Source organism: Rhinopithecus roxellana, chromosome 4 (genome assembly GCF_007565055.1).
Source record: "Rhinopithecus roxellana isolate Shanxi Qingling chromosome 4, ASM756505v1, whole genome shotgun sequence".
NCBI lineage: Eukaryota > Metazoa > Chordata > Mammalia > Primates > Cercopithecidae > Rhinopithecus > Rhinopithecus roxellana.
In genome coordinates, this window is record NC_044552.1 from 72564256 (window position 1) to 72576755 (window position 12500).

Below are 12500 nucleotides of genomic sequence, written 5' to 3' on the forward strand. Positions count from 1 at the left end.
CAGTTCAGGCCTGAGGGGAGTGCCAGCACACCTGCCTGAGTTGGTCACCTGGTATTCTATTCTCAGGAAGTTCCCGAATTACCACTGACAGCATAGCCAAGGGTCACGAAGGCAGAGGGGGCTCTCCCACAATTTGGTATTCAGCAGTTTGTTATGGGGGTGAGGGAAGGGATGCACACCTATCTACCCTTTCTCTAAGACTCCAGGCTCCTCAGGGGTCAGTCTGTGCCAGATTCTTTCTGTTTTCCTTTTCTCTGCCCCAGCTTCTAACTTTGGGCTCCCTGGAAGACCCTGGCTCTTTTTCCTCCTCTCCTTCTCCATTTTAATTTCTAATACATAAATGGAGATAAATATGATCCACATAAAGAAAGGCATTTTGGAATCTTCAAAATTTGTAAAAATATAGAGGCTCCTGAGACCAAAAAGTGTGGGAACTGCTGAGCTGAGGGATGGTCAGAAGCATCTTCCAGTGAGAGGGAGCATCAGGATGCAGTGGGGTGGGCAGGTCTGCAAAGGAAGAAGGGTGATGGGGATTGCATGTGTCAGTGGTGCAATTTGACCTCAGTTTGATCTGACAGGACCTATCTCTTGCCTTCTATTTTAATGGTTTTATAGGAATGTTGGTGATTGCCTGAACTGATTCCGTTTTCAATCTAAATAATTAAGTTACCTGTTCAAAGTTCTGCTATGCTTCTTAATTTCAGGGGTTGGAATTTTGTGAGGTAATCCAAATTTTATCTGTTCTATCCTGTTGTCCTGTGGGCATAATTGTCCTTATGAGGCAATTTTTTATTTCAGAAAATATGTCGCTGTAGGTTTGAGTCTATAAATTTGGAGACTGTATTTTTAAAAATTTTAAATAAACTTTTTATTTTTTGATCATTTTAGATTTATGGAAAAGTTACACAGATAGTACAGCATCCCCATATGACCCTCACCCAGTTTCCCCTATTGTTAACATCTTACATTACCATAACATATTTGTCAAAACTAAGAAACTAATATTAATACATTACTATTAACTAACTATATACTTCATTTGAATTTCACCAGTTTTTCCAAGTGTCCTCTTCCTGTTCCAGGATCCAGTCCCAGAGCATCACACTACATTTAATTGTCTATAGCAGTTTCTCAATCTTTCTTTATTTTTTATGACCTTGACAGTCTGTAGGTATATTGGCCAGGTAACCTATAGATGACCCCCAATCTGGGGTCTTTTTTAAATTATTAAACTAGGGTTATGGTTTTTGGAAAGAAAACAACAGAGATGAAGTGCCCTTCTCATCAGATCACAGGAGGGATACAGCATATCCACATGACGTCACTGGGGATGTTAACCTTCAACACTTAGTGACATTAGTGTTTGCCAAGTTTCTAGGTTCCCCCACTGTAAAGTTACTATTTTTCCTATTTTTCCTCTTTTCCTGCTTTGTTTTTTAGAAACAAGTCACTAAGCCTAGCCCACGCTCTAGGAGTAAATTGAGGGAATTAAACTCTACTTCCTGGAAAGAAGGAATGTCTATAGATAGTAATTGAATTCTAATGTAAGAAAGATTGGTCTCCTCTCCCCCTTTTTATTTTTTCATTCATTTATTTATATGAGTATGGTGTATTGTATTTGTCAGGCTTCTCCAGAGGAAGAGAACCAATAGGATACACACACACACACACACACACACACACACACACACACACAAACACCACACATACGTACATATATATGAGATTTATTACAGGAATTGGCTCACATGGTTATAAAGGCTAAGAAGTCTCATGACCTGCTGTCTGCAAGCTGGAGAACTAGGAAACCTAGTGGTGTAATTCAGTCCCAGACTGAAGGCCTGGTGTAAGCCTTGGTCTAATTCCAAAAGTCCAAGAACCAGGAGCTTTGATGTTTGAGAGCTGGAGAATATGGATGTCCCAGCTCAAGCAGAGAACAAATTTGCTCTTCCTTCACCTTTTTGTTCTATTGAAGCCCTCAAGTGATTGGAGGATGCCCACCTCAATTGGTGAGGGTGATATTCTCTACTCAGTCTACTAGTCTGCTAATCTCTTCCAGAGATACTCTCGCAGACACACCTAGAAATAATGTTTTGCCAGCTATCTGGGCTTCCCTTAACCCAGTCAAGTTAACACAAAAAATTAACCACACAGTATGGATTCATGTATATTTATTTCATGGTTTGGGATATACTATGCCATTTATTTTGTTGCTCAAATTGTTTCAGCTTCCAACTGACCATTGGAAACTTTTTCAGGTTGCTACCTGGGGCCCTTTCATATGCCCTTATCCTTTTGTTTTTTTGAGTATTTCCTTACTTTCTGGTATTATAAGATATTCCAGGCTTATTTGGTATTCTTCTTGTCCTGGCTTTAGAATCAGCCACTTTTTCTGGCTCCTCTTACTGGAGAATGGTATTTAGAAACTAAGATCTGGGCAATGGGTGTGCTTGTTGCTATTGTGATGTCATTGCTTCTAGGCCTTCTCAGTAGATGGAGCTAGGTAATATATGTATATATACTAACTCATAGATATAAATATATCTATAATTATTTCTATATTTATCCATTTGCATATATGTTAAGATAAACATGGTGGAGACCCTTTGAATTTGCTTATGTTCCTTTTCAGCCTATAGACCAGATATAATAATTAGTTTTTCTTCTCTTGCAGATTCCAGAGAGTCCTCTATTTCATATGTGCCTTCCAGAACATCTCTTGTGGTATTCACTACTTGGCTTCTGTGTTCATGGGAGTCACCCCTCGTCATGTCTGCAGGCCCCCAGGCAATGTGAGTCTGGTTGTTTTCCACAATCACTCTAATTGGAGTTTGGAGGACACTGGGGCCCTGTTGTCTTTAGGCCAGAAAGATTATGTTATGGTGCAGTTGCAGAATGGTGAGATCTGGGAGCTCTCAAGGTGTAGCAGGAACAAGAGGGAGAACACATCAAGTTTGGACTATGAATACACTGGCAGTAAGAAAGAGTTTCCTTGTGTGGATGGCTACATATATGACCAGAACACGTGGAAAAGCACTGCAGTGACCCAGTGGAATCTGGTCTGTGACCGAAAATGGCTCGCAATGCTGATCCAGCCCCTATTTATGTTTGGAGTCCTACTGGGATCGGTGACTTTTGGCTACTTTTCTGACAGGTAAAATCAAATATTTAGGATTGTTGCATTAGTGTAGGGTTTATTTTCCTATCTGGTTTTCTTGGGAGACAAGGAATTATGTTTAAAACTTGTCATTTTTATACTTCCTGTCTAAATACCTACCTCTATGCTGATCCATTATTTAGGGATGTATAATGATAAGGATAGGCTCTGAAGACAGTATACCTGGATCCAAATGCTGGTTCTACCACTTATTAACTGTGAACCCTAGGCAAATTGCCTAACTTACCTGCATTTCAGAATCTTTGTCTATTAGTTGGTGATAAAAAATAGTATCACTTACTTCAAAGGATTATTGCAAAGTTAATACAGAACAAAAGTACCCTGGGCATATAACCACTCAATAGATACTTTGAATATTTTCTTCTCTTTAAATAGACTTGCTTTTTAATAGGAGTAGCCTGATTCTTAGCAGTGTATCTGTAAAATTATGGGCTTGATATAACAGCCTCTTTTAGTCTTTTTGTGCTGCTGTAACAAAATACCACAGACTGGGTAATTTACAAACAATAGAAATTTATTTCTCATAGTTCTGGCAGTTGGGAAGCCCAAGATAAGGTGCCAGCAGTATTGCTGTCTGCGAAGGCTGTTGTTTGCTTTCAAGACGATGCCTTATTGTTGCATCCTCTGGAGGGATAAATGCAGTGTCCTCACATGGAAGAAAGGATGGAAGGGCAAGAGAGTGCTCCCTTCAACCTTGAGCCCTTTAGTAAAGGTGCTAAGGGCTCTGCTGTCGTGACTTTATCACCTCCCAAGGCTACCCCTCTTAATACTGTTGTACTGGAGATTAAGTTTCAACATGAATTTTGGAGGGAATACTATCATTCAAAGCATAACCTGGCCATATATTTTTTTTTTTTTAATTTACATTACAATGAATATGTAATTCTTAAAATAAACAAAGTTTTTATCGCTGTATGAACATGGACTACACCAAAGCACAGAGATGAACTTATTGGGTCTCCATAGTTGTGGATTTTACAGGCATGTGGTGGGCATTGAGGACCTAAAGACAACAGCTTAGATCGGAAATCCCTGCCCTTGAGATATACCAGTCTGATGGGGCTGATAAACATGTCAAAAGAAAAATCATAGGGCTTTGTCATGGTCAGGGCCATACTGCTCATAGTATGTTCAAAGGTGCTAGGTATTAGTGTTTTCATTCAGCAAGCTGTTATACAAATTATCACTTGGGCCTTTTCTGTAGAAATGTGTTCACTGCTTGACTCTTGAAACTCAAAATATTTGCAACTACATGTATGAAATGTACTAAAATACATTTGCTGTATGACAAAAATGGAATATAAATAATGCTTATAACAAGGTCAGAGTACAAAATGCATTAACTGAAAATAAATTTAGTTCCTTTGTCTGAACTTGGTATAGTTATATAGACATATATTGAACACTTACAGTCACTTTGATAGATGCAGAGATGTATATATGTATAATAATATATAAATAAGTATAACAAGGTCAGAGTACAAAATGCATTAACTGAAAATAAATTTAGTTCCTTTGTCTGAACTTGGTATAGTTATATAGACATATATTGAACACTTACAGTCACTTTGATAGATACAGAGATGTATATATGTATAATAATATATAAATAAGTAAAAATAAAGTAAAGGAATAAAGAAGGGCCACTCCATAGGCAGAGCAGCCATGACGTATATTTTTTAAAGTCCTTGAGAATTTGCAAACCGTTAACTGGTATTCATTTGGACGTGTAGCTTGAATTCAAATGACTTGGGAGCTCCAGAAAAACCGTAAGCTAAAAGATTGGTTTGACATGGTCCATGACTCCCAGTGTCTGTATTCTCTCAGCGGAACTTGTTGAAAGAGACAGCCTCCTTGCATCTCTTGTAGTCTTCTACACTTCTTGCTGGATATGCCAAGATGGCAAGTCCCTGACCACTTTTTTCTATGGGTCATTTCTCAGAGCTGTCTATGCAGCCAGTACCTTAAAAGATGAGTGCTATGGTTTAGATATGATTTGTCTGTTCCCACCAAGGCTCATGTTGAAATTTGATCCCCAGTGTGGCGGTATTGGGAGGTGAGGCCTAGTGGGAGGTGGTTGGGCTATGGGGCGAATCCCTCATGAATGAATTGGTGCTGTTCTCATGGCAGTGAGTGAATGAGTTCTGGCTGTCACAAGACTGGATTAATTCTCACAGGCATTGATTAGTTCCTGCAAGAGTGGATTGTTTTAAAGTGAGGACGCCCCTCAGGTTTCTCCCTGTTTACATGTGTCTGCTTTACCTTTGACCTTCTCTGCCATGTTGTGATGTAGCATGAAAGCCCTTGCAGGAAGCCAGTACCCTTGATCTTCCCAGCCTGCAGAACTATGAGCTAAATAAACCTCTTTTCTTTATAAATTATCCAATATCAGGTGTTCTTTTACAGCAACATAAAATTGACTGATATGATGAGATAATGTCCCCTCTCTGCCCCAAAGAGTAGGCTTCCTAACTGCTTGCTACAAACCAGTGAATTCCCCACATGCAATGTTCCCCCTCTCTAATTCAACCCACTATCTGTGAAGTGTCATCTGGGCTTATTGTGGGACTTGGGGATTAGAGGAACTGAGACAAAGATGCTGCTGCCCTGCTGCTTGCTAATGAAGTAAGTAATGAAGTTCTTTGTTTCTGACCCAACCATCTTGTGTTTTTGCCAGCAGCCCTTAAACAGTACAGATTAATGTATTAACTTAGAGTAAAATAAAATTTAATACTCTTTGTTTACCCTCATCTTGGGCTTGAGAGGATTCTCATAAATTATTTTTCAAGGTAAATAAGTAGCTCAGTGAAAACCAAAACACATGGTTAAAAGGGACCATGAGTGAGAATCAGCAGAAACAATTGGCAGCAGAAGCAGACTTCTGCACAAAGGCTTCAAATACTAGAATTATCAGGCATAAATAATAAAATAACCACACTTACTATTTTTAAAGAAATAGAAGACAAGCTTAAAAATATTGATAAAAACTAGACATTGTATTAAAACTGACATAAAATTGAAGAATACCTAGGACATCTACAAATAAAAAGTGAAATAGGTGAATAATAAATCACCTGGATAGTTTTAACAACCTGTCATGCACAGCTACAAAAAAATTCATGAAATGGATGATAACTCAGAAAAAGTTATCAATATTAAAGCTCAGAGAGACAAAGAGGTGGGAAATATGAGAGATTAAAATTCATGGAGGCTGTAAAGGGAAAAGATCTGAAATTTATTTAATATTAGAAACTAATCAATGGTGTTTACCACATTAATATATTAGAGAACAAAATTCATATGATCAACTCAATACTTATAGGAAAAGCATTTGATGAATTTCAAAGTCCATTCATGATAAAAACTGAAAGTAGAAGAATGCCTTTAACCTGATAAAAGGTTTCTGCAATAAGGTTTACCATGAATATCCTAATTGTGAAGTGTAAAATATTAATTAATTTCTTTTTTCTTTCTTTCTTTCTTTTTTTTTTTTTTAGAGACAGGGTTTTGCTATGTTGCCAAGGCTGTTCTTGAGCTCCTGGGCTCAAACAGTTCTCCTGCCTCAGCCCTCCCAAGTAGATGGGATTACAGGCATGCACCACTGCACCCAGCTCTTAATTCTGAAATGTTAAAAAGTTTTCCTTTGAAATTAGGAACAGACAAGGATGTATGAAATACATCTTCTACTTAGCATTGTACTGGATAGTCTAGCCAGTGCTATAAGGAAAAAGAGAGAGAAAGAGGGAGAAGAAAAGGAAGCAAGGAAGGAATAATGATTGGGAAGGAGAAATAAAAAGTCATTATTTGTAGTCATTACAATTTTGTATGAAAAAGTCCTACATATGAGTTGTTAGAATTAATGAGCATTTAAAATTAATTATATTTCTATATACCAGTAACAAATAAAAAAAATTTTTAATGTCATTGCAGAAGCCTAAAAATATGAAATATAAATGGTTAAATATAATAAAAAGTGAGGAGGGCCCTCTGTGGAGAAAATTATAAACTTTAAGAATCAAATCATTGAAGTAAATAGATATATCACTAGACAGACTGAGGCTCCTTCAGAGGCTCCTGGAATAGACTTGTGCATTCATAAACCTAAGTATAGACACATAAGGCATTGTATATTAGCAGGAAAAGGATCAATTAGTAAGTGGTGCTGGGACAGATGTCTAGCCAAAGAGAAGGAAATACAATTGGATTCATTTTCTAACATTTACAGTACAATAGCAGTTCCAGAAGGACTAAACGTGCATATGTGAAAAAGCAAAACTATACGACTTTAGGAAAATAGTTTAGGAGAATATTTTCAGAACGTAATGGAAGGAAGGATGATTTTTTAAAACACAAAAAGCATTGACTATGAAAGAAAAGATGGATAAATTTGACTTCATTACAAGAATTTTTGCCCACCAAAAGACACCATTAAAAGAGGCAAGATATGAATGTGCGCACACAAGAGAGAGAAAATATTTGCTTTACATATAACTAAATTATTAGTGTCCAGAATAATCAAAGGATTGTTGCTTACATCAATGGGAAAAAGACAACCCAATAGAAAAATGGGAAAAAGATTTTAAGTCACTTCATAGAAAAGAAAATCCAAATGGCTAATGAAAAGATCAACTCTCAGTGATATATAATCACACCATTTACTTTTGACCAGTTGTCAGAAGTCAAAAGTCTTGTAATGCTAAATGTTGGCGAGAACATGGAGTAATAGGATCTCTCATCCTGCTGGTGTGAATGCAAATTAAGAATCTAAGTTGGGTTAACCTTGAAGACTGATTTGGTATCATATAGAGTTGGTGACGTGCACAGGCACATGCTCTGGGGCACATACCCTGAGCATGCTCTTGCACAGGTCCACAGAGGTACATGCATAAAAGTGCTCCCACAGCATTGTTTCTAACAGCCCTGCACTCTGAACAACCCAGATGTCCTTCAGTCATCTCGTGGACACATGTATTATAATATATTCTTACAGCAGGATATGTAGGCATAAAAATGAATGAGCCACAGCTACATGAAACAACATAGATGAATCTCCTATATATAATGTTTGGTAAAGGAAGCAAGTCACAAAATAATACATGTGGTATTATCCTGTTATAGAAAATTTAAAATCATAATAGCAAAACTAACCTACACTGTTTATAAACAGTAACCTGTATTGTTTAGCATTGCTTATAAAAGTTGTAAAATGAAACAAAAAACAAGAGATTGTCACCAAAATTAGAAAAATGTTTCCTCCTAGAAAGGGGAAGGGGATTTGTAGTCACAAGAGAGTTGCAAGAAGCTATCAGGAGGCTGGCAATCATCTCTTTCTTGCCTTAGGTTGTGATTTCTAGACATTTGACTTTTTATTATTCTTGAAGTTGTATATATTTTATGCCTTGTTATATATGTATAAAATATTATAATAAAGCAAAGAAATAAGGTCTGATCCCATCCTTAAGGCGCTAACAGTGGAGAATATAGACTCTTAAACAGATAATTTCAATGAAATGTGGTAAATGCTTTTCCTTTTTCTTTTCTTTTTGAGAAGGAGTCTAGCTCTTTTGCCCAGGCTGGTGTGCAGTGGTGTGATCTTGGATTACTGCAATCTCTGCCTTTCATATTCAAGTGATTCTCCTGCCCCAGCCTCCTGAGTAGCTGGGACTACAGGCATGTGCCACCACGCCTGGCTAATTTTTGTAATTTTAGTAGAATAGGGGTTTCACCATGTTGGCCAGGCTGGTCTTGAACTCCTGACCTCAAGTGATCTGCCTACCTTGGCCTCCCAGCATTCTAAATGTCTTATATATCATCTCATTTAATTATTTAAAGAAGTCTGAGAGATAGACACTATTGTCCCCCTCCCTTTTTTTAACCAATAAGGAAAAGGAAGCACAGAAAGTTCACATGGAAATTAAGGGATGGAGCTGGGATTTGAGCTCAGGCCGGCATCCCCAACTACTGCATCACACTGTTTCTGAATTTCTGCTATGAGACTCCAAGGGATGATCAATGGAAGTTGTCAGATAGAGAAGGCCCCCAAGGGAAAGGAATAGCTTTGTGTCATGAAACAACCTGGCATGTTCAGAGAATTGTGGGAAAGTCAGTGTGGCAGAAGTAGAGAAGGGCAGATTGTTAAAGGAAATGACAAGAGACAAAACCACAATGGGGATTATTTCATTTCTAGGAAGTGTGGGAGGTGTACTGGTGTGAGGTTAGGAAGACCAGCTGGGAAGCTGTTGGGATGAATTATGTAAGAAATGGTGAAGACTTGAGTGAAAATGGGAAAAACAGGGAGGAAAAGATGAAGACATATTTGGGAGGCATTTCTAAACTGACAAAATTTCATGACCAATATGCAGGAGGGTGCGGAGGAATATATTAAGGTTTAGAAGCCTGATGGAAGGGGATTTTGCTAACCAGTTCAGGAAATACTAAGGAGAGAGCAGCTTTACAAGAGAAGGGAACACGTTTGGATATATTCCAATGAGCTTGTCCTATCCTATCCCTATATTAAGAAAAACAAAGTGAAGATGTATTCAAAGTTAATACCAATTACAACAGCAATAAGAGATTGCAGCTCTGCAGGACATTAAAGTGGAGAAGAGCAACTGGGGCCAGATGGTGGGTGGGGAGTTAATAGCCCATACTTAGGAATCCAAGCCAGGGAAGTGGATGAAATTGCAAGGGCAGAGTGTGCAGCAGAGGACTTTAGGGAGTGCCAGCATGGAGGCAGGCGGGTCATCAAGGAGGTACAAGCGGAACCAGATGAGCGGGATATTTCGCAAACCAAGGGTAGGCACAGTCAGTGGCACTACAGAGGACAGCCAGAAAGGATCAGGAGAGGCAATGTGCAGGTCCCTGGTGACTGCAAAGTGAGCTCAGAAAAGCTGGTTGCACCTGGTCATCATTGGCTGAGGAAACAAGTAGGAGTTGAGGAAAGAAATATTCCCTTCCGATAAATCTGTCAAGGGAGGAAATGCAAGGTGGCTAAAGGAGCAATGGGGTCAAGAGAAGATTCTTGTCTTTGGTTGGAGGAGATGAAAACTGAACGGAAGAAGTCAAAGGAGAGGGAAAAACAAAGGAAAAAGAAGTGATGGGTTTCAGAGGAAGTGGGAAGAGGCACAATCCAATACAGAGATTGCAAAATGATATTTGGAGAGAAAGGGGCACGTGTCTTCAGAGAGGCAGGAAGAGAAGGCTGAATGCAAATGCAGGTCGTGTTGGTAAGTGGACAGAGCAGGAAGTTGTGGGGCTTCCTCTCTGATGGTTTCTGTTCTCTGCAGGAGATGGCCATTCATCTACTGAGAGAGAAGACATTGGAGGGGGGAGAGAAGGTCAAGCAGTGATAGGTAAAAATAGTTGTAGGTGGCATTCAGGGCTAAAATTGGATTGGGGAACATTCACATATAGGGCGAAAAATCCCCACTAATGTGCAAAGGAGCAAAGAAGCCTGAAGTGTGAAGAAGATGACGGTTTCTTGTTTATTTGCATATCTTCTGCTGCACCAAGCAAATCTGTTGGTTGTAATCTCCAGACAATATCCTTTTGCCTTAAACTATTTGTCAGAGAGAACTCATAGGTGGAAAATATTCACAAATTATATATCTGATAAGGGCCTAGTATCCAGAATATATAAAGAGCCTTACAACTCAATATTAAAAAAGCAATAGACTAATTCAAAAATGGGCAAAGAATTTGGATAAACATTTCTCTAAAGAATATATGCAAATAGCCAATACGCACTTGAAAAGATGCTCAACATCATTAATCATTAGGGAATTGTAAATAAAAACCACAATCAGATACTACTTCACAGCCACTGGGATGGCTATAATAAAAAAGGCAGACAATAACAAGTAGTGGGGAGAATGCAGAGAGATCGAAATGCTCATACATTGCTGGTGGGAATGGAAAAATGGGGTGACCATCTTGGAAACCAGTTTGGCAGTTCCTCAAAATGTTACATATAGAGTTACCATATGACTACCATATAGAGTAGTAGGAATTTAACTACTGGGTACATACCCAAGAGAATTGAAAACATAAGTTCAAACAAAATCTTGTTCATAGATGTTCGGAGCAGCATTATTCGTAATAGCCAAGAAGAGGAAAATGAGTGATCAACTGATGAATAGATAAATGTGGCATATCCGTAGAATGGTGCTACTCGGAGAGAAAAAAGGAATGAAGTGCTGATACATGCTACAATGCAGATGAAGCTGGAAAACCTAATGCTAGGGAAAAGAAGCCAGACACAAAAAGCCACATATTGTTTGACTCCATTTATGGGAAATGTCCAGAACAGACAAATCTATGGAGACAGAAGGTAGATGAGTGGTGGTCAGGGACTGGAGGGAGAACGGAATAGGGAGTGGCAGCTCCTGGGCACAGAGTTTCTTTTGGGAGAGATGAATGTATCCTGGAATTAAAGAGTGATGATGATTGCACAACCTTGCAAATATACTAAAAACCACCAAGTTGTCTACTTTAAAAGGTTGAATTTTATGGCATTTGAATTATATCACAATTTTAAAATCTGTCAGAAATAGTATTTGTTTTTTAAACAAAGAGATGCCTCTATCAATTATGAAAAGATAGGACAAGTAAGCACATTATTCTAGAAGCAGAAGGTAGGAAGGCCTCTGTTTATAGAGGGACTTGGCAAGAGCTGTTATAGCCTTGGTGGACAGGGCCAGCCTGGCAGGGAAGATGATCCCACAGACAGCCAAAGTCCTGGAAGGGAGAGGACAAATTCTCCTCTCTCTTCACCCAATCCCAGGTTAAGGGGTCGTCAGAGTCACTCCGGGGATGACTCAGAGTGATCAGGTATGTATATTAGCAACTCAGGTAGAGGTCTCTCCACTGAACAGCTGGTTTTTTAAAGAAGCCATAGAACTTATGTTTTGCTCAAAATAAATAAAAGAAAAACAATCAATACATAAGCTATTCAAGGTATATGGGTAACGCCTATCTTTTATGAATTGGAGTGGATGTTTAAACTGTTACAACTCTACCTTGCCTCTTCCACTGTGTGACTCTTATTTTTCAGGCTAGGACGCCGGGTGGTCTTATGGGCCACAAGCAGTGGCATGTTTTTGTTTGGAATAGCAGCGGCGTTTGCAGTTGATTATTACACCTTCATGGCTGCACGCTTTTTTCTTGCCATGGTGAGTTGTGTTTTTTACCTCTTTAATTCCGCTGCAGTATTTTCATAGGAAACCTTAACTCCCTTCATTTTGCTCATTTAAGAGCTAGTGAGCGAGATCAAGGACTAATCTTTGTCCACTCCACTGCAGAGATCTGTCTACAGTATACCAAT

General features: G+C 38.7%; 1 protein-coding gene across 1 annotated transcript in view; it reads left to right on the top strand.

Moving 5' to 3' along the window:
- SLC22A16 (solute carrier family 22 member 16) overlaps positions 1-12500 on the top strand; it is a 56990-nt gene that overhangs the window by 16185 nt on the left and 28305 nt on the right. The window contains exons 3-5 of the mRNA XM_010366022.2: positions 2675-2792; positions 2889-3154; positions 12231-12348. Of these exons, the coding sequence (XP_010364324.1) occupies positions 2675-2792; positions 2889-3154; positions 12231-12348 (502 nt within the window). The remainder of the gene's footprint in view (positions 1-2674; positions 2793-2888; positions 3155-12230; positions 12349-12500) is intronic.